The sequence below is a fragment of the Glycine soja genome, chromosome 3 (genome assembly GCF_004193775.1).
Source record: "Glycine soja cultivar W05 chromosome 3, ASM419377v2, whole genome shotgun sequence".
NCBI lineage: Eukaryota > Viridiplantae > Streptophyta > Magnoliopsida > Fabales > Fabaceae > Glycine > Glycine soja.
The window spans coordinates 40,106,141-40,128,652 of NC_041004.1; the positions used below are offsets into that span (position 1 = coordinate 40,106,141).

At 33.3% G+C, this 22,512-nt stretch overlaps 2 protein-coding genes across 2 annotated transcripts; one reads left to right on the forward strand and one right to left on the reverse strand.

The window, feature by feature from the left end:
• Positions 1-555: 555 nt before the first annotated feature.
• Positions 556-10,128, reverse strand: LOC114406967 (pleiotropic drug resistance protein 1-like). The gene is made up of 24 exons (XM_028369857.1): positions 9,693-10,128; positions 9,450-9,570; positions 9,273-9,361; positions 9,066-9,150; positions 8,787-8,946; positions 8,012-8,088; positions 7,607-7,660; positions 7,216-7,306; positions 6,813-7,114; positions 6,432-6,713; positions 6,028-6,344; positions 5,745-5,905; positions 5,284-5,387; positions 5,039-5,195; positions 4,834-4,959; positions 4,620-4,747; positions 3,876-4,208; positions 3,011-3,301; positions 2,842-2,925; positions 2,600-2,733; positions 2,215-2,442; positions 1,944-2,115; positions 1,102-1,356; positions 556-998 (listed from the first exon to the last, which is right to left on the reverse strand). Exons 1-24 carry the CDS (start codon positions 10,001-10,003, stop codon positions 732-734), a joined length of 4,329 nt encoding a protein of 1,442 aa, XP_028225658.1. The 5' UTR covers positions 10,004-10,128; the 3' UTR covers positions 556-731.
• A 9,457-nt stretch (positions 10,129-19,585) lies between these two features.
• On the forward strand, positions 19,586-22,243 carry LOC114406969 (mediator of RNA polymerase II transcription subunit 11-like). The gene is made up of 4 exons (XM_028369861.1): positions 19,586-19,757; positions 20,734-20,841; positions 20,941-21,057; positions 21,810-22,243. The coding sequence occupies exons 2-4, from the start codon at positions 20,788-20,790 to the stop codon at positions 21,984-21,986; spliced, it is 348 nt and encodes a 115-aa protein (XP_028225662.1). The 5' UTR covers positions 19,586-19,757; positions 20,734-20,787; the 3' UTR covers positions 21,987-22,243.
• The last annotated feature ends 269 nt before the right edge of the window (positions 22,244-22,512 follow it).

Genomic DNA, 22,512 nt, shown 5'->3' on the forward strand with positions numbered 1-22,512 from the left:
ACTCATCAAAATTATTTGTTAATGATCTATCAGGAGGATCAAAATCGCCAATTTATAAGACTTAGAGGATTAAAAATTAAAATCCAAGAGACTAAAATCATAAATTTAAAAAGTTAGGAGAGCAAAATTATAATTCTGCCTTAAATTTTCTCAGCCTTGTTTTTAGTTAAGGACTTAAGGGCTAAGATTTACTCATCAAATGTTAAGGGTTAAAATTTCATTGGATAGAAATGTCACATAAGACAATCCAAAGTAACCCAGTAATAATATTTTCTATTTCATTCATTTGTTCCATAATAAACCTATTATCTATAATCTAATAATCATTTTTCATGAAAATCATCTAAGAATCATTTAAAAGATTAAATATGTTTTAATGTGGTTCCTAAAAAATTAACAAATTTTGTTATTGGTCTCTAATACTTTTTTGGGGGACTTGAGTCCCTAATAATTTTTTACTTTCACGAAAAAATACAATATGAAGAGACAAATATTTTCCCTGAAAGGATATAACCTTTCACTAATGTTGAAAATTTCTCACCATAATGCTCAAAATTAGAAGTAAAGAAACCTTGACATGTGCATTCATTAATAATATCTAGTGTTACATAGACTATCTATTGTCGGACTACCATACACATTATTGAAAAATAAACGAGTACAGAGCTTTGTGGATATTTTCTTACAAAATGATACGTGGAACATCCTATACAAAATACGTGACTGCGTTATTAACGCCTTTGGAAATTAAACATCTTCATTGATATGGCAAAGACCAATGCAAAAACTACTGCAAATGCAGCAATCACAGTTGCAACCACTCCCAGAAAATCATGCTTGTAACCAAAGTAACTTCTTACAAAGTCTTCCACTGTTGTTGTCCCGTCGGTGGATTCGATGTTTTCCTTTATATCTCCATATTGTGAAGCCACCAATCCATACATGCTCCAAGCAATTGGATTTGCCCAACTGTACCACCTCCACCACACTGGGATTCTCTGTTAGACCATGCCAAAATTAAAATGAAATAAACTTACCATCCTATATGCTTAGAAAGTATGAATATACATTGCACTTCATAGAAAGAAGGACAAAACTTACAGGCCGTGGGATTATGAACCCTGAGAAGATATTCCATGCTGAATAGAATCCAGTTGAAACTATAGAAGAAATGTGTTGGTTTGGGGTCACTGCCATTGACATCATGCCATAGTAGGTGAAGCACAGGAAGTTGAAGTACATGAAGAATAGGAACCAGAAAAATTTAGCCACAGTCCACTCAAAACCAATCATTGCATAAACTATAAGGCTATAGACCACAGCTTGTACAAGTACATATGGAATCTCAATCAGAACCTGCAACAGAAAATGTAGATTAGAAAGAAAAAACGCAGACGTAAATTATTTACACATAATGAAGTAACTAGAAGCAAAAATTTCAAATCCTCAGAATTGTTAATGCACTGAAATTTCTGATGTAGTTGTTGCACTTTGTGATGTGCATTTATTATTACGCTTTATGCAGTTTACTAGTACTTGCTGGAGTGTGTTATTAGACTTTGAATTTATGATGGGTAGATGAGTTATTAAGCTGTTTGGTAGAAGCAACTTCAGCTATGACTTTTGTAAGCTGTATTAATAAACCAGGTAGCATACTGCAGCTGTGTTCTATGAATGAATATCAGATTTCTCTCTAGAGAATAACCTTAAGCGTCTTTTGAGAGCATTATTTTTTCTGATTTTATAGAAACATTTTGTGCCAACAATAATAATCTTCCAAATAACTAAATCAAGCAAGCTTCATTGATTTATGTATTTAAGTTATCAAGTGCATCTATTTATCATTATTGAGATTTAGGGAGAAGGGAGATTATGATTTAGGAGGGTGTATATATAGTATTACTCAAATAAAAGACATGAATTTAAAATGTGGAATTTCTTGCCTGAGCAAAAGCATATGGTAAAGCAGAATACATTCCAGCTGCTCTTTCCCTATAAAAGACTATTCGCTCAGCAGCAACCACTGGCTGCACTGAATAAGCATTCTTAATGCCAATAAGGAGGACAGCAACATACATGGAGCCCAAGGCGTTTAAAAGATCTTGTTGCTTTTCACTGCAATAATTGACGTGAAAGCTTCCTGTTAGATCAAATAGTAGCAACAAAACAAATGAGATTAAAAATAACATTTGCAAGCTTCTTGTTTGATCTTACATTTTAGAGCCAAGGTTCCAAAACATACTCCCTAACAAAACAGCTAAAGTAGTTGAGTAAATAAATGATAGGGCAGTGTATCGAGTATTGCGCCAATAAGACCTATGTTGTTTCCACAAGCAAGCCATGCATTGCATGAAGAAGGAAGTTGAGTATTGTGAAGGAAAATAAAGGTCTTTCGAACCAGGGGCTGGAGTACTCAATTCTTTAACAAGTTCTTTGTTTCTCCTGAGACAGAATGCCGAAAACCATTATCAGTAACCATTGTAAATAATTATAATAATAACAAATAAATTATTGCACTTCTAGCGGTTAAGTGCTTTCTAGCATATCACTTTAGAGTTCTGTTATTCTGTAGTTTTATTAGATGTGTTACCGAATATACCTGCATAACTCTGAATTTTTGAACACCTCGGCAAAATCAATCCCCAGTTCCATTTCTTTTGATGAATTTGTAACTTCCAACACCCATGTTGCTGGATTGTAGCCAGCTTTAATCTCACTGACACCTTGGATTCCCTTCAAGGTGAAAGTGTGACATAAGTGAAATTTTTAAATGTAGATAATGATTTGAAGCAAAGCATAAATTCTGTATTCCTTATTTTTTATAAAATTTATATTTTCTACCTCAAAGTAACTAATTAAATGGGATGAATGGTGTCCAAGTGGTCCCACATAAATCTCTTGCCCTCCTTGCTTCATTAGGAAAAGCTGCATTTCTTAGTGACAAAAAGATTAGAAACTCAGCAATGGACAAGAGCATACTAAAATTGCTACATGATTCTGTTTTTTTCACCTCATCAAAAGATTCAAATATGTCCATGCTGGGCTGATGGATAGTACAAACAACTGTTCTTCCTGTGTCTACTGTGTTCCTAACTATTCTCATGACAATAGCAGCAGCTCTTGCATCTAACCCAGAAGTTGGCTCATCCATGAATATTATGGAAGGATTTGCTACAAGTTCAACTGCAATAGTCAACCTTTTTCTTTGCTCTGTTGAGAGACCAGTAACACCAGGAAATCCGACTAATACATGCCTTAGTGGTTTCAATTCCACAAGTTCCATGACTTCCTCAATGAACATCTGCAACCATTAGTCAGTTTGAAACTTAGTATCATTGACTAAACATGCAAGTGTTTTTTTTCTGTAACACTAAAAAATTTGTTTCCTGTGTTATTCTTTTGACATAATGCCAATCATGAATGGTAAATAACTTCAGTTTTGGTGATGTTGGAGTACAAGTGCGAGTAAGAAGTCGCACATTATATAATGATGGGCATGTTGAGCAACATATAAGTGGCATGGCCCTGCAAACCTTATGTCTTAAGGTTTTGGGTTGAATGTGGCCTCTAGGTTATTTGTGTGGTTTACTGATGGCCTATTAATGGATATTTCCCTGGTGTTTTACTCCCCTCAAATTTCACAACAGACCTCATGCAGTTACTGAGAAAATTTACTTGCAAACTCATGTATGGACTTGTCACAGTAGCTCAATCCGGAAAAGTGAAGTCCTACAATATTTGAATAAGCCACATTGCACAAGGATGCAGCATGACTAAAATGCTTAAATCAAGTGTTCAAACTGGTTAAAAGCCTATGTTAAACTAAAAACAGTAAACATGAAAGCCAGTAAGAGGCATAGAATTCAGACACCAACCTTCCTGGTTTCAACATTGATATCTGGAGACAATCGGAGCCAAGAAGAATAAAGCAAGGATTCATACACAGTAACATGAGGAGAGTGAATGTCATTTTGCTCACAGTATCCAGAAATCCTTGCAAATGTTTCTTGCTTCTTCCGATACCCAGAGATTTTGATGTTACCTCCAACATATCCTCCAGTTTTTCTACCAGCAAGTACATCCATCAGAGTTGTTTTGCCTGCACCAGTGACACCCATTAGAGCAGTGAGAACACCTGGCCTAAAAGCTCCACTGACACCCTTCAAAAGAACCAATTTATCCTTGACAACACCTTGGTCCCTCATTTCCTGCAAGTATGTGATAATTTTTAATCCACAATAATTCATTGAAAGTTGAAAATGCAAGTGTTTTCAATTTATTTAAGCTAAAATATGTTTTGGTCCCTAAAAAATTATCATATTTTTTTCTTGACTTTTGGTCCCTAGAAAAATAATTGTATTTCCTCCCCACCATTATTACATTGGCTCTATTAACTTGAAACATCACCATCTGAAGGAAAACATACAGGTGATTCTGATAAAAAAAAAATTCAGGGACCGAAAGAAAACTCCTGAAATATTCCAGGGACAAACCAACATAATGCCAAAGACAAAACAAAAAATATTTTTTTTTCAGGGACCTAATGCAAAATCTGAAAAAATTTCAGAGATCAAAAACATATTTAAGTCATTTATTTATTTATTTTGTTTCTACATTACCTGTGGCATGTCCACAGCATATGTTACTTCATCAAAGGTGATAGAATGTGGCTGAAAAGGAAGAACCATTCCACTAGCAGGTAAAGTATGAGAAGATGTGCTTCCACTTACCCTTTTGCCTTTTCTCCCTGTGAAGTAGTTCCAATGTTAATTGAAAATCAACTATTACTCACGTAGACCGTACCATGTTATCAGATGTTACGAGATGATGTACCTTTATTGGAGTGCTGAGATAAACTATATTTTATGTGCCTCAGCACATTAGTTCCTTTTTTGCTACCACCATTCTGTTCATTGCTTTGAGGTTCCTCTGATAAAACAGCCCGGTGCTTTCCGGGTGCTGCAAAATCAATTTTGTGATATTAATACATAGGTTTACATTAGATTATTTATTATACACTTCAGTTGAAGACACTTACGACTCAAGTACATGAGAGCAAGGATGTATCCAAAATTGAAAAGTAATGTATATCCAATCAACGCCCCAACACCTATCCAATACCAGTATGACTGAGTGAAGAATCCCCGGGATCTCAAAACTTCAATGCCTAGCGGCTCCGTCGAGTTAGGTAAAATCTATAATAAGAAAATACATCCAATTGTAAAATTATTTATATGATAAGGATGCCATAAAAATAAAAATGTAGATTAGTTATAAACTTACATGTCTCCATCTCTTTCCAAGGAATTCATTATTTACCATGGCATTCTGTCCATACATCGTAGGTGACATCCAGAAGCCCCATAGCCACCATTTTTTTATATTGTCTGTGGGCATAAATGAAAGTTATGGAACAAAGGAGTGTCGATATAGTTATAATTTTTCAGAACTGAATATAGCTTTGTAGGATTTATCTTTGAATAAAATCATATTGATTCTGGTATGATTTATCTTTGAATCAGGTATGATTCTGATCTGATAATCAGGTCTGATTTGATCCTATATTTTGCTAGGATTAATTTAATTTATTATGTAATCAGACTGGCTACAGAATCTATCTAACCAGTTCTGCCCTCATTGTAACTCTTTGTAAATCAATGAATAAAAAAATCATTCTCTTTTCTAAACTACATATGTAGCATTGTTAGTACAGAACGATTGGGATTGCTTTTTTTTCATGGTACCTTTTGATAGGACAAAACCACTCATAGCCAAAAGGGTGGCATTTGTACCCGACCCAAGTGTTAGAGCTACTGTCGATTCCCTCCCAAGTGCTGCAACAAATCGGTATAATGCTGAAGCCATCTGCTTTACTAGTACAAGAACAAGATATTGCCTAAAAAATCTGCATTCGATAGATATAAAAATACATTCATTAATTGTTTGCAAAATTCAAATCGAAAATGAGACGGGGAGGAAAGATCAGTTCACATGTTTGCTTAGTATGTATAGAAACTTAGTTTTTACCTTCCAACATATGGATCAAAACCAATGACATAGTAGGTGAGGAATACCCAAACACCCACTTCCACAAAACTCATGAGGATTTTTAGGAGCCATGCAGGAAGAGCATATGCCCATGAAGGAAAAAATAGATTATCCCTTTCCTTGTAAAAAACAGGAAGCCTCGAAACAGCCATGGAAAGTTCAGGCATTCCATTGAACATAATCACAACAAGGCCATAGAACAATGCACCCACATATATTCCGCCATCAATCACTGAATCTCTGTGCATCTCAGTCTGGAGGAAAACAGTCATGGCAACAAATGCTGCTACAGAAAGCTAAAAGGAGGGCGAAGCTATCAGTAAGACAATAATAGCATTAGATGAGTCAACAATAAAATGAAACATTCCAATTTTCAAACCTACTTGACTAAGCTTGAAGGTGTAAACAAATGAATGGCGCTTGATAAGTAAATATTCTCGTGATAAACAAGCTTTGAACAGTTCCCATTTTCCTACTCCATACTTTTTGGTTGTCAAAGCAGCTGGGTGGCTCTTAGACTTGTCAAATTCAGTAGCAAGTTCTTCAACAAGGCTTCTTCCAACATGAAATGATCTATGTGCCTCTGAGAACTCTTTGGATGTGACAAATCTATAAGGCTGATCTTTGTCTGCCCAGTACTGCTCCTGATCCTTCCTTGATGTTACCTATAACATAATAATTAATGGTCAAAATTAAATGTATATAACATTCTTTTACCAGTGCAGACAGATTAAATTATTGGGACAGAACACAAGACCACTTACTTCTTGCAAAAAGTCTGCCACACCTTTCCTCTCAGGACATTTAAAACCCATTGATTTGAAAAATTCCAGCACATGTTCGCGGGGACCCTGGTACACAATATGACTATCAGAGAGTAGTATAATGTCATCAAAAAGATTGTAAGTCTCTGGTGTGGGCTGCAGGAGTGAGATGACTGCGGTTCCTTTGAGAATATGAACACATTGCTTGACTGAATTCACAATTTGGAAAGTTGTTGAGCTATCCAAACCAGTAGATATTTCATCCATGAATAGAGCTTTAGTTGGTCCAACCAGCATTTCTCCTGCATTTAAAGGTTTATTACTATTGAAGGTGATCACATATAAAAAATATTGAGTTGAGTAAACGGGATACACTTCAAGATGGAAATGAGTTTTGTTTTACCTGTTGTAAGGCGTTTCTTTTGTCCACCAGAGATCCCTCTTAACATTTCATTTCCTATAATAGTATCAGCACAGGTCTCCAGTCCCAAAATCTGCAAATGAATAGCAAAAAAACAAGAAACTTAACACAAACTATTATAATGAATTCGATTTTTTTACGAAAGTAGATAAAAAATAAAAAATTATGTACATAAAAGTTGTAGTATGAAAACTTACACAACATGGAAGTTGAGGAGATAACCGTGTATAAAAGCAACATCATCCATGTCATGTAAATAGTTTCTATACTACACCTTTTACGTTAATAGTTTTTTATTTTTACCTATTTTTGTCAAAAGTCTGATGAATTCATGATGATGAGAGATGGTTTAATTTAGAAGAATAGATTTTACCCTGAGGACATAATCTGTTATCAAATTTGCCTTCTGGCCTTCAGTTGCTACAGCCTGATCATTGTCAGTCAAAAGGACAGCCACTTTATAATCAGTTGTTTATATCTGTATGGATAGGAAATGGCTGATACACTAATTATCACTGTTTGCCTTTACACTAATATGCCACCTACTTTATAAATTTCTTTTGGGTGAGAAATTTGAAATCAATAGCAAAAGGTTGAAGAATAAAGGAATATCCAAAACTGAACAGATATACAATTGTTAAGTTGCCATATTTAATTTTCTCTTTGGTTTGAAAGGCTATCATGCAGCTACTCAACAATATATAAAGGGAAGGTTAAGGGAGGCATGCAAGCTAAATGGGAAAAACACATCCCAGACAAGCAATGGCCTTTGTGTTACCTTCATGTAGACATCAATATCTGGATCAGGCCTGATATTTGCCTCTTTTTCTCTTCTAGATAATTCTGCAAGCAAATCTGCAGAAAGCCAAAATATTACACATTTTCACATAGCCAAAACTTAGATTTCATCTTAAATGGAAGCATATGATTTTAATATTGAATTTAACAATGAATATAAGCTAAATGCCTATAAGCTCGGGTCCTCCTAAAGTCATGTCGTACACATACCAGGTACATACCTGTACTTGGTACATGTTGGATCCTCATGGGTATACACCGGTTACGTTCCAAACACATTAAAAAAAAAGTTGGGTACATATATGAGTACTATTTAGGTTCAAGCCTGTACCCAAAGACTTGGTAACCTTATAATGAGGGTGAGAGCAAAACGTGGGATACTATTATAGATAAATTCATCTGAAGGAACTGATCATTCTTGAAGTTGTTACTCTTTCTCTAGACAAACCAGATTTAGGAATGATTATTTTCATTGGTGTCCGGGAAATAATGAGATTGAAATTCTTAAAGTGTGATATCACAGTCATGTGTGATTGATGAACATTTATGTATTATAGTTTTTTATTATAAGTTTTTTTTGTATGCATGTTGAAGAATTTAATCTTCTTTTTTGTTTTAAATTATACTTAATTATTTTTATTTTTATCATTTATACAATTTATTCAAGTTTATATAGAATTCCACTTTTATGTATGTATTTTTTCATCAATTGTGTGCATGCAAGATAGAGCTTTAAGTCATTCATGTAGACTAACCATAGTGAGTTCCAACTCCTTGGACTCTAGCTGAGAAGGCCAAGGTCTCTCTGACTGTCAATTCTGCAACATGATGATCATTTTGATTGACATAAGCAGCAGTTCTTTGGGGTACAAACTCATTCATCTCATGACCATTGTAAGTCACCTTTCCAGAGAACTGATCAAGAAGCCACGCCCTATATTAGCTAGATATCCAAGATTGAAAAAAATATAGAGAGCAAAAACATATGAAAATATTGATAAGAAAATTAATTTTTTCCTTACTAATGCTCTAACCTTTAATTTTGGATCAAGTTTTGCAGCCAACGCCAACAACAGCGTTGTTTTTCCTGAACTTGGAGGGCCCAAAAGCAATGTCATTCTGAACCGGAGGAAATTAATGGAAGCGTTATACTGGCTCCAAAGGTGTTAGCTAGTTAATCATGGTCTAGTATTAGTAGTATATGAATAAATAGAACTTCATTTGCACTAATGCATTGGTACCTGCCAGGCTTTATTATTCCACTAACATCCCGGATAATAGTTATATGTTGTTTTCTACTTGGAAGAATATGAAGAAAGTTCAACAAACCCTTAAAAAATTGTAACGAAATCAGTACTTCAATAAGATCACATATCAAGTTCTACTATTTATGAAAGTTGGCATTTGGTACCAGTTACCTCCACTATATTAAACATAAAGTTAAAGAAGGTAGGTGAGGCTCTAGTTCCGACATGAACTTCTGCTTCCACGTTCAAGTTCTCAAACCGAACCTCTACAGTAGGAAGATGGATTCCAACTCTGATATCATCCAATCCGAAGAACAAAATGAGGAGGAGAAGAAACCATCCATCAGTGCATTTCCATCAAATTAGACATCTCTAATTAGAATCAACAAGAAGAAATGAGAGTGGGAGTCTAACCTATCAATTCGGTTCCTGAGCTTGAGCAAAAACTTCTCATTGTCATCTTCAACAGTTCTCACCAGCCTTTCAAGTAAAGCTCTCCTTTCTTGCAACCCAAGTTTCTTCACATCGATCTCGCTGATTTCCCCTTCGGATGAAGTCAGCAAAGCTTTCCTCAAGCGTGCAACGGTAGGAAGTTTCTGAATGGCAGCCCATTTGAGAGCCTCTTCATCATCTTCTTGGTGGAAAGAGTTTGAGAAGATATTCGTGTCACTGTCGACCCTCCAAATGGATGAACTACCAATCCTGAAACTACTCCCACCCTCCATGCCACCAGATAACAGAAGAAGTTTTAACCTTAATGCAACCCCTACTAAACCTAGTAAGTACGTAGTAACTGTTTCCCGGAAACAAAAAACTAATTTCTCTCACTTTATTTTGCTTATGTTTTGTGTACGTGGTGTCGACTGTTACTTCCCTCTGGCTGAATTATATATATACATTGAGTTTGAGGAAGAAAGGACAGACATTTTGAGTCGAGTCAAATATGTCTGGCGGGTTTTGAAGTGTCAACATCGTCGCTGTGCATGTTTTGCAATGTTCCTTAACTGGTGGATACGTCGAAAACAGTAGCCGGATGACAACCATGTTGCCAGCTCCACACGGTGAAGATACAATCCTACTTTATTACTCCCCTCGAGCCAAACATGAATTAAGACAGAACAGTTGTGTCACCAAACCCTATTTAACAGCTAGAGGGGACGAGGAAAAAAAAAGCATAGGCTTTATAGGTATAGATGCAGTGTTGATATATAAAGATGTCTATAAAACCTATTGCCTAGGGGACATATGGGTTGATCAGGTGAAATTACAAGGTCTAGACCAATTTTCACAAGTCTTTAACTCTTGTTCATAAATCGAAAAAATCATGGTCATGTGTCAATCTAGATACAACTTAGTAACAAATACTAGTCTTTTTTTGTAATTATTTTACTAAAATATTTTTTTGCCCTCTCATCTTGTAATTTTTACCAGTTTGATATACTATTATTTTATTATTTTTTACATATGCATTTTAAAGTTATTATATACTATTATTTTATTATTTTTTACATATGCATTTTAAAGTTTTTTCGAGCAGTCTTATATCCCAAAAAAAATACTTAAAAGAAAATTAAGCATGTATACCAATATGCATTATAATTTGTAAGTGTATATTACACTATAATTAAATGATTCCATTATTTATTTGAAATCGTCAGAGGGACCAAAATTTAGGACTCGGAGTTGAGAGGGACTAAAAAAATATATCCATTTAGTTGTTCTATAATATTAATTAAGTTGATATTATTTAAATTATTATATATTTTTAAAATATAAAATGATCATTTATTTAGAAAACCCAAAGTATTTGTTTAATTTGTAAACATTTACATAATTAACAATAGTTTTAATTGATTTTTTTCACAATATATACCAAGTATGTTTTTAAAGATTAAAAGGGATTACTTTTATGTGTTGTTTATATTTGAGAGACTTAATATTACTAAAATTATTCAAATATATTTCCCAACAATGAAAGTGAATCTGACATCAATAGTTAGTTATTTCTGTACCCAAAAAAAATTGTTAGTTGATTAATCTATAAGAGCATGGTAGAGTCTCTTTCTCTCTCTTTTTATATGTATGGAAGAATCATTTTCGATCTATTTTAATTAATAAGAGTAATTTTTCTGGAGAAGAGACAATCATAACACCTTACTAGACTTCATTTTAATTAATGTCCAATTAATTACAACAAAACCAAATATGTATGTAAACCCAAACTAGCACCATTTGGTTATAACTGAACCAAACTATGCTAATTAATTATTGATACTGATGATACAAATAAGTAAACATTTTTACCACTTCAAATAAGATTCTAACTAGCCTTTCTAAGTGTCAAAAATTAAAAGGCCGATCATAAATTTAAAGCATAGCATGGCTAGCTGATTCACTCACCTAAATTTTAGAAGGAAATAAGACACCTAATAATCTAGGGCAGCATATTGCACGTTGCAAGGCTTCCCACCAACCTAGACTTCTATAAATTGAGTTGACCAACACCTTCCACATTTGTGGTCCCTTTCATCCGCACCGATTATCTCCACAAATTCCTTACACTCTCCTTTTGTTTCCCAATGTGCAGACCCAAGAACCAAGTTCCATCACTATCTCACACTTCATTGTTTGTCTTTTGTTTTTTTATGGCGTTTAATTAATAACTTAATTTTTCACCAGAACTTATTTTGCTCCATGAAATAAGTCTAGGTAGGGCCAAGATGTAGCTAAAATATAATTAACTTTGTGTGAGTGGTGGTGGGTGTCTCTAACCTCGTTTGCTTGACTTCTACAATTATGTAACTAATTCTGCCAAATTTTCACAAATTATACCATTAAAACACTAAATGAGTATTCACAAAATAAACACTAAATAAGTTCCAAAACTTAAACTAATCGTTCTAATGATATATATATATATATATATATGATGGAATAATTCTCTCTGTTATCTTTTTTAAGAAGGATTAAAAACATGTATCGTAAAATGGAAATACCCTACGCAGTCAATCTTTAGGCAGCGAATGCAAGAGGAGACTTTCATATAATAGTTGAATCACTTTCTTGGAAGTTATAGTGGTTGAAGATGTGCAATTGATGGGTTGAAGTTTAGAGAAATAAATACAATCATTAAATAGACAAATTGTATAGTATACTCCCTCATTTCTGTTTATAAGACTCAAGTTTAAAATGATGTTTGTTTTTTTTAATAAGACTATAATGTTTTTGTATTAATTATTTTTAAACTAGAAATATTCCTCATTAAAAAGAAGAAAATTATTGACAAATCATTAGAAGAGAGAAATATTAATAATAAGAATAGTTTTGACAAGTTAAAATTATCCCAAGTAGTAAAGTAAAATAAAAGTCCAAGTATCGAGTTCATAAAGACTTTGTTTATACTCAGAGTTGTGCTTATTCAATTTTTCAAGTAATGAATGGAATTAAGGAGTTGAGAGATAGAAAATTTAAAAGCAAATTGACATAAATGTAAACTAATTATCTAAAACATGCCAGGGAAGAAAAACAAACACTAAGAGCGATGAAGCGGAGGTTGATCCAGAATATAGAGGTGTTGAGCTTAACATACCAAAATTACTCTTGATGTAATAATGTTAATAATTTTTCTCTATTCGATATTATTTCAATTATCACTTGCATCTACTCATATGCTCTAACTATGATCCCGCATATGAAACAACCTAATTTACTTAATTCCTCTCCTAATCCTTTAAGAGAATAAACTAGTCAAAATGCATTATAAACAAAGATGTATAAAACAGACTAAACAAAATTATTTTATCCCTAGATATGAATTATTTAGATGTCTTTTTCCAATTCTTAAAAAATAAGCATTTTTCAATGCCTAAATCCTAAAACATACCATGAATATGGGTGATCAAATCACAATTAATAAAATTTAGCACATAAAAGAGACAATGAAATTGAAATAGCATTTAAAGAGATAGTAGAAATTATTACATCCAAAGGGTTTGGTTGTTAGACTCCCAACAAGAGGGTTTAGCCTCTCATTGTCATAAGAAACTTTACAATTGCAAGAGGGTGATGGGAAGGGAAGAAGAATGGAGATGAGGAAAGGGATGACTCCTAATGGTTGATTCCCCCTATTCCTGCACAAACCCTTTCCTTAGCTCTCTGTGGGATGATTTCTACTTTTCGTGAGAACTAAATAATGATAGAACGAATCAATAATTTTTCTCTTTCCCTTCCTCTTTTAAAGGCGCAACCTGCTTAAATTTTACGCAAGCTCGGGCTAAGTGCGACTTCTCCACGTTAAGCGAGTGAGTCGGTGGTTGCGCGCTTAGCGTGAGTCGCGCCTTCACATGATATCAGACTTCTTAATGTAACTTCTATGCGCTAAGCGAATGTTGTCAGCTAAGCGATTGCGTCGCGTATAACAAGCTAAGCAAGAGTCTTCAAATCTTCAACTTCTCTTTCAAACTTTATTATGTGTTCCTACAGCAAATATAACACTCAAGCACTATAAATTTATCGGTTTAAACATCTACTAGACAAAAACTTGAATGATATTAAAATTCTAATTATTCACACAAAAAGAAACAATATCAGAGGGAAAATTCAACAATTTTTATGACTTAATCACAAAATATACCTATTTACAATTATCAATCGACAAACCATTAGAAGAGAGAGAAATATTAATGATAAGAATAATTTTGGAAAAAAATATAATTTTGAAGAATTAGATAATTGAGTGTTATATATAATAACAAAAGATGAAATATTATCTTAGAGTGGTGGATCTCTCTAGCAATCATGAACATGTACAATGCAAACCTCTAATGCAATATAAGCTTATGTTTTTTAGCTAAAGATATTCTTCCTTTAAATTATTAAGTTAATTTAGAAATATTAAAAAAACTTCTAAGACATTTAGCCAAATGAAAATGGGTATTACAAATATATAAATGGATAAATAAACACATTATAAATAATCATAACACACATACACATTCCATGTGTTAGGTAGGTTCTCTACCATATCTCTACACACACTCCATTTGTAAGGTAGGTTCTCTATCATCTCTAGACACATACATGTTAGTATGCACTTGAATCTAAACTTCCATGCAACATTTTGTTTTTTTATTAGCATGTTGGTGATGCTTGGTATCTTTGGACTTTGTTGACAACTATTTTTTGGCAAGAACCTAACTAACTGCCTCATTTAAGTAATCTAAACTCAGTCTCTCACAGACCAACATTATGTTGGTAAACATTAATACTTGTATACATACACTAAAATTCATCATTAAATAAAAATAATTATTACAAATTAATATATATATATATATATATATATATATATATGAATATAATATCTCTAATAATAATGATTCACCAAAAAAATCTCTAATAATAATATTAAATAATGAAATGCTTATAACTTATTTTTAGGTAACCATTTTATTGGTGCCAAATATACAAACTTTACCAATCACTGATTAGAAAGAAAAATAATTAACTTTGAGTGCAGCAATTTTTACCCTTAGAATATAATCTGTGAAAAAATTTGCTTTCTGGCCTTCAGTTGCTACAGCGTGAGCATTACAAATCACAAGTTCAACCACTTATTATCAATCATTCCATTTAATTTTAAGAAATAGGGATAAATAGATGGTGCCTTCAACTTCAATACAAATATACAATAAAAATATAAAAGTAAAGAAGATTTAGCAAATGTGTTCAGAGCATATGTCTTCCTGAAAGGAAATTCCTTTGCTTATGGGTAGAAATAGAATTCCCAAATTTCAACAAATATGCTGTTACAATTGAAAAGCAATCATTTTTCTTTTATTAGTTTTAAAGCTTATCTTTCTATCTCTCAAAAAGTATGAAAGGAAGTTCAAGAGATGCAGGTAAAACATATCCCTAGTAGACAAATATTTCTATCTTACCTTCATGTAGACATCTATATCTGGATCAGGTGTAATATTTGCTTCTTTTTCTCTTCTGAACACCTCTGCTAGCAAATCTACAGAATGTGAAATAATTTTAGTTAAAACTTGATTTTTCATATGAATTTTGGCTCGATTTCCAAATTGCAGCTCTGTGGGCTAACCATAAGGAGGCCCAACTCCTTGGACTCATGCTGAGAAGGCCAGGGTTTCTCTGACTGTCATTTCTCCAATATGAAGATCATTTTGACTTACAAACTCATTCATCCCATGACCATTATAAGTCACCTTTCCAGTGAACTGATCAAGAAGCCAAACCTAATTAGCTACAAATCCAATAATGGAAAATATGAGCACAAACATCATAGCATCATTTAACAATTAAATAAATGTCTGAACCTTTAGTTTGTGAAAATTGGTACACTTGTCATAGAAAACCAACCAAAAAAAAAGATATATTAATATCTCTTTCAAAGAGATTAATATAGAAATCTCTATACTTACAAGGTTGGTACGTGGTACTCTTACCTCTATCTTATTAACCATGTAGTTTGTGAAAATGGGCAAAGCTCTACTTCCTACATGAACTTCTGCTCCAATGTTCATGTTCTCAAATCGGACCTCTATTGTAGGAATGGCAATTGCGACTCTGACACCATCCATCCAATCCGAAAAAGAAGCCATAAATAGTCTTTTATGTAATATGGTGACAATGAGATTTGAATTTAAGACTTCATGAAAACTATCCAAATCTCTACTATTAGACCGACCCTAGTCGGTTGCATGCAGCTTAGTTAAAATCAAGAAAAATGACACTGAGACACACACTCATCTATCAATGCGATCCCTAAGCTTGATCGAGCATGAACTTCTCATTGTCCTCTTCGGCGATTCTACCGGTCTCTCAAGCAAACCTCGCCTTTATTGCAACCCAAGTTGATGAACATCGACCTCACTGGCAACCCCTTCAGGCGAAGTCAGCAAGCCGGTCCTCAAACGTGCCTCTTCGTGGTCTTCTTGGTGGAAAGAGGAGTTGGCAAAGATTTCCACACCACTGTTGCTCCGAACTGATCTACTCCCAATCCTGAAACTACTCATAGTAGTACTGCCTGCTGCTTGGACACTACCCCCATCCTCCCTTTCCAACGAATAATCAAAGCTCAAAAGTTTCGACCTTCAAGAATCAAAGAGTAGTAATAAAGAAAAAGGCAATGCAAATAATTTCTCAGTTTAGTTTATGGTAACTGGACAAGGTCCTTAGTCTGTGTTTAGTTGAATGTAAGCCAAGAAATTTGTCCAAGGCACTCATAAATTTTTTAAATTTAATCTTTAAATATATAAAAAGGATAATAAATTTAGTCTACAAATAATATAATAACAAATTGGTTTATAAATTTTACATTTCAGTGTCAAATTAATTTTCAAAAAATATAATTTATTATTAAATTAATTTTTAAACATTTGATAAAATAGTCTCTCAAATTTAACTGCAAAACTAATTTGTCTAATTTTTTAGATATTGAAGGATTAATTTGTGAAATTAGTTTTTAATTTGTCTACCCATTTATCATTTCAAAATGCTTTCCAGCACGAATTTTGTTATTTACCTTTTATATATAGGTATAGATAGGGATGTGTACGACCACATGGCGGCTTATCAAGCAAAGTTGACACTGATGACGGGTACAGAAGATTTTCAAGTGCTCGATTATATGCTTCCTGTAGCTCAGCACTTTCATTTCCACTTTACTACTTCATTCGAGGAATAAACAAAACAGCGTACGTATCATATCGCCTCTTTAAACAAATGAATGAGCAAAGGGTGATATCATCACTTACGAGTCTCAATTGTATAACTAAAAGACAGAAAGAAAGAAAATAATCAAAATATGATATGTAATAAATGTTATGCGAGGTATGTGTCCAAACTTTGGATGACCTTAATTTCTTTGAGCACTTTAGGCTTCATTAGTTGTACATAACTGATAACATCAATTTAAACATGTCAAGTCACATGTTACATCGGAATGATGGCTAACATGACATGGTTTGATGAATCTTAATTATGGATAAAAAAAAGTTATTCTAAAAAAGTGGTTTTTAAGAAAAAAAAATTATGATTTATTTCTTAAAAAATTAAAAAAAAATACTTAATTTTTAAAAAATAGATAAACATATAAAACAACATAAAAATGTATATTTTCTAAAAAGATTGAAAAAAATAAATTTAAACAAACTAATCCTATATTACCACGTTAAATATTGACAAAAACCACATTTTTAAACAGTTTAAAGTTTATGAAGAGAAAAACTTATGATTTTTTTTTAAAATTAAAAACATATTTAAGACTATAAATTTTAAAAAAAATACTAATACTTAGCTATATTCATATTATTTAATATTTACTTAGATTTGATAGAAACAACCAAGATAGTAAATACTTATAATTAATTCAAAAAGAAATTTATAGTGCATCGTATACATTTGGTCTTATGTATTATGATGAGGTTTTACTCTCTTTCAGTCTTGCTAAACTGATAGTAAGCAAACATCACCTTTTTATGATTTTCTTCCCCTCATTCTACTAGCCGGTGTCCCTACTGCTTACAGCCTCAATTAGACAATTATCAGTTATCACCTGCCATTATTTCTCCATTAAACAAATGGGAATGGCGACTTCATTGATGGTCTTCCCTTACTCTCAAAATTAAAAATTAAAAACAGATACACACCCATCAAATTACCATTTGTGATTGATAAAGAAAATACCATTTGTGTATGAAATATTATATTGAAATGTCAAGAGTAAAACATTATAACTTTTATATTGGTGCTGTGGAGTTGCTTGAAATTAGATGGTGTCTTTTGTCATTCCGGACCAGAAGGAGAAGAAAAATAAATAACAAAAAAGAAGATGGCGATGATGTCGTTCCTAACTTTGGGTTTGGTCTCAAAAAAATAATAACAAATTAATTTAGTTAATTAAAAAAGTTACCTAAAAGATATATCATTTTTTATATTTTTTATTGGTCATAGTATTAGTATGAAGTGATTTTCTAATTTAATTTTCATTCAAGATCATGAATATTTTTCTTCCAATACAATTTATTTCATATTCAAGTGTCAATTAAAAATTCAAATCATAAATCACTTAATTAAGAGATACAAACAGTTAACAATAATAATTTTTAATTCGATTTATTGTATTCTTAAAATCAGTAATTTTTAACAATTATTTTAAAAATCGCATTGAAGGTAATGTTAAGGTAATTAACAGTATAAAAATAGCTAACAATTCATCAGAAAAACCAAACTGTTTTATAATACAAAAACTAAATTATTGTGGACCTGTTTGATTCTCGAATAAGAGTTGGGCTGAAGAGAACAAAGAAAAAGGGTCGGGTCCGAATAAAACAGAAGGGAATAGGGGCTTGTGTAAAGAAGAATGGAGCTTGTGTAATATGATGAAAATGAAATGCAGCTTGTGTAAAGAAGAATGGAGGAGGAAGGTGACATATACGACGGTGCTCCAGCTCAGTTCCCTATCTCATTCGGGAAGCAATCGAAGCCTCAAACCCCTCTTGAAGCCATCCACACTGCGACACGTCGTTCCAATTCCAATCCCAAAACCGCCAACGACCTTCCTTCTATCTCCTCCTCTTCCAGGGAATGCCTCTTGGTTCATCATGACTTCAAATTCTTGGTTAATGTCTTCCAATTGAAACGCTACACTCTCATTCTTCCTAATGAACTTGATGTAAAGTTCACATAAAGATTTTTCATGCTCGATCTGATCTCTTCATCCATATTATCATTAGTTGAAGTCATCTAACAAATTTATCAAGAAAGTATCATGAATGAATTGAAGTAAAAAACATTAAAAAAAAACAATTGTTCATCACAGTGGGCCTGTGAATTTCGCTATGCTGTATAAGAGGGAATTAAAGCAATAATATTATGTCCAGAAAAATAATGTTAAGGATGACCCCTTACATTATACATTGACCCTCCTACACGCCTAGAATAAAACTGAAATAATGTTAATGAGAATGATTTATTTTATTTTTTTAGGGCTGAATTTGGTCTTTCTTGATATATACATTGTATGAAGCATGGTTCAGCAACCCATTACAAGGTGTAGTATGTTTGGGTGGTTGGACATGAGATGAGAGTGAATGTAGAGACAATAGCCTAAGATTTTTTTTGAGATGCTAGTTATTTTTCTTATGAATTGTACGGTGTCATGCTACTTTTAAAAAAAATGTTTATTATTTTAATAAACTATATTTTGAGATTTTCAATTATTTTTTATTTTTCTTCCTTCACCCCCACCCTCTCTCCTCTCTCCTCTCGTTTTTTTTTTTTTTTTTTTGCTTTCTTTCTCCGGCCCAACCCTCTTCTCCCTCCCTTTTTTGGTTCCAGGTCCTCACCCTCCCCCCACCCTTCCTTCTTCCGCCACCCACCTCCCCTCTCCTCGCGCTGCTCCCCTCTCCGCGTGCTGCTCTCCTCTCTGCGCGCTCCTCCGTTCGTTCGAAGACGGTGACGTTCCTCTCCAGATCTGTTTATTTTTTTCGTTTTTAATCGTTCATGATTTGAGTCTGTGTTAGTGTTGTTGTGTATCTGGTTGTTCTTCTCCTCCTCGAATCTCCATTTTATTTTCTTCCTGTTGCTAGCAGTTGCTTCCCGCTGGAATGTTGTGGAGAGAGAGAGAGAGAGGAAAATATCAATTTTTAAAAAAATTGTTGCAGATGTTCTGGTAGAAGAAGTGGATCTCCACGTGGAGATCCAACAAAATGCTCCAATAATGGATCTTAGCAAGATCAGATCTTGAGGCTAAGATCTACTTGCAAGAACCCTTATTGGAGATTGCCTAGTAACCAATTACAAGCCAGAAACCAGTTTTGCTTTTTGACTTCGATTTTGTTCTTATGTAACCACTAACCAACCTTTAGAATATTGGCAGCTTCTTAGACAAATAGCTTCCACTGAAAGAGAGAAACTGAGTGACGTATGTATATTAGTGATGTTTGCATCTTCTCTGATTACATCAAAATGAATTGTGGATGTTTTCTATCTTACAATTTTTTCTACAAAATGAACTTGGCTTGGTATTTGTTATCTGTTTGCAGATGTGAATCTCTGCTTTTAGTTCATATAATTTGTGCTCAATTATATAGATTGAATTATTTACAATAAAACTAATAATTTGATGAATTGTTAGATTTTTATTATTAGTCTAAAAAGCCCAAAGACATACCGGGTTGGCCCTGTCCCTAGGCCTAATATCCAGCTTTAGTTTTTTTTAATTGACAACTTGGCCCATGAGTTGGCATTGGCCCTGACCCATATGCACTAAGGCTGGGCTTGTCTTGATGGGCCATATTGAGCGCTCTATTTACTAATAAATTCTTACCATCTTATGCATCTCAACTCTATTGTTGCTACTATGTGATTATGAAATTGTTAGTTGTGCATTTGATGGTTATCCAGTCTTAGATAATTTTTTTGTCTTCAGAATGATTTATAGCATAGACTTGAATTAGAGAAGGAACACAAGAAATCAACATCCATGGATTCACAGGGCCAGACAACTTCATTGCAGAGACTTCAGAATGTAGAAAAGGTAATATATTGAAACCATGTTAAAAAAAATGTCCTGAAAGTGACAGAATATCTAGTTTGTTCGACTGATTTTTTTCTCCTTTCTGCTGGTCATGTGTAGAGAATTGTGAAGGTTTTGGAGCTTGCAGGAGGAGTCATGGATGAGCTTGCAAGCCCTGTTGGTCCTAGGAAGGATGTGGTCCAAAACCACTGCCTTGAGTTCATGCAATTAATCAAGGTCCTTGTCTCCCAGAAATGAATTTATTCTTTTGTCTATTCGTGTATATTAAGAGGGTGGCATTATGGGTGCAAGTCCCAAAAAGAGCGCACACTACCAAAACTGCATTAGTCTAATTTAAGTGGTCTCATTTAAATAATACCTAATGTTATATAAGATTAACAGCCATTGTGTAACCATATTTTATTTACTTTACATTAATCTTTTGTTAGGTACTGGTCCAGAAATTAGCAAAATCATGAAAGAAAAGATAGGATTTTATTGACAAAATATCCATTAGCCTTGAATCAGTATTAAGTACCCTGGTTAGGAAGAGAAAAATAAAAGTTGTTCTCTGATTTCAAGAACACGAGATCACTCCTTCATAATCAATCTCTAACTTAACAACATACCTCTAATCTTTCTCTCCCTATCTCATAATAGCCTATATTTGCCAAATTTCATTAGAATTTTAACTAAGCAATAACCCTAACTCCCTTAATTAGCAGAAATCCAGTCTCATTGGCTTTTCTAACCTCTTGTTCTAACACCACGTACTTGCAGCCAGCATTTCTCTGAGCTGGAATTTGAACTCTGAATCTGTGTTATTGCCATACATAAATGTCTTAAATAATGATGATCGATCTAAACATGTGTGAACAACAAGTAGATCAGCCTATTACTTAAAGTTCATCATCATGTTAATGCTCAAACTTGTGCTGTAGTTTTGTAAATATCTTTAATTTCATTTGTTTTCTTTTCAAATCTTTCAGGACATTCAGGTTGCATTGCGTGATGAAATCAAAAGTGCTTGTGAATATCGTCCATTTGAGAAATGTGATTATGGTTCGAGAATAGCCAATGAGATTTTTCACAAGAAAGTGGAATTTATTATGTCCCAGTTGGATGCTATAAAACAAACTGTAGATGAGTATCATGTAGCAGTTTGAAAATGTAGCTTAGTTCCCTGTAGAAGCCTGGGTTACCTCCCGGTAATTGACTTATTTGGGATTGCTTATTACTAGTTAGCATGTTGTTTTGGATGGGGGTAACAATTACCTTTGTAGAGATAGGAAATCAGTGCATTTATTGGATGATTATATAGAAGAATATCCCAGTTTCCTGCAAGAAGAAAAGGGTTATCTTAGAAACATGTGAAAGTTAAGGGCATTTTTAATTTTAGATTTTTTTTCATTTTTTATTTTTACCTTCACTTTGTATTCATTTTCTTATTCCTGTTTTCAATGATTTGGGTAAGAGACAAATAAAATAAAGATTTGTCATAAGCAAAAACTAACTTGTGCATAAGTTAATTTATAGAAGTTTTGTCATAAATGATTTTAAGTTGTGCACAAGTTAATTTTAGTTTATAGAGAAGTTTATTTCATTTTTTTCTCTTAAAAAGTATTCTTGGATAAGTTTATCCATCGGATCTTCACATACTGTATAAACATCATTTTTTTAGAAAGCCTTGGC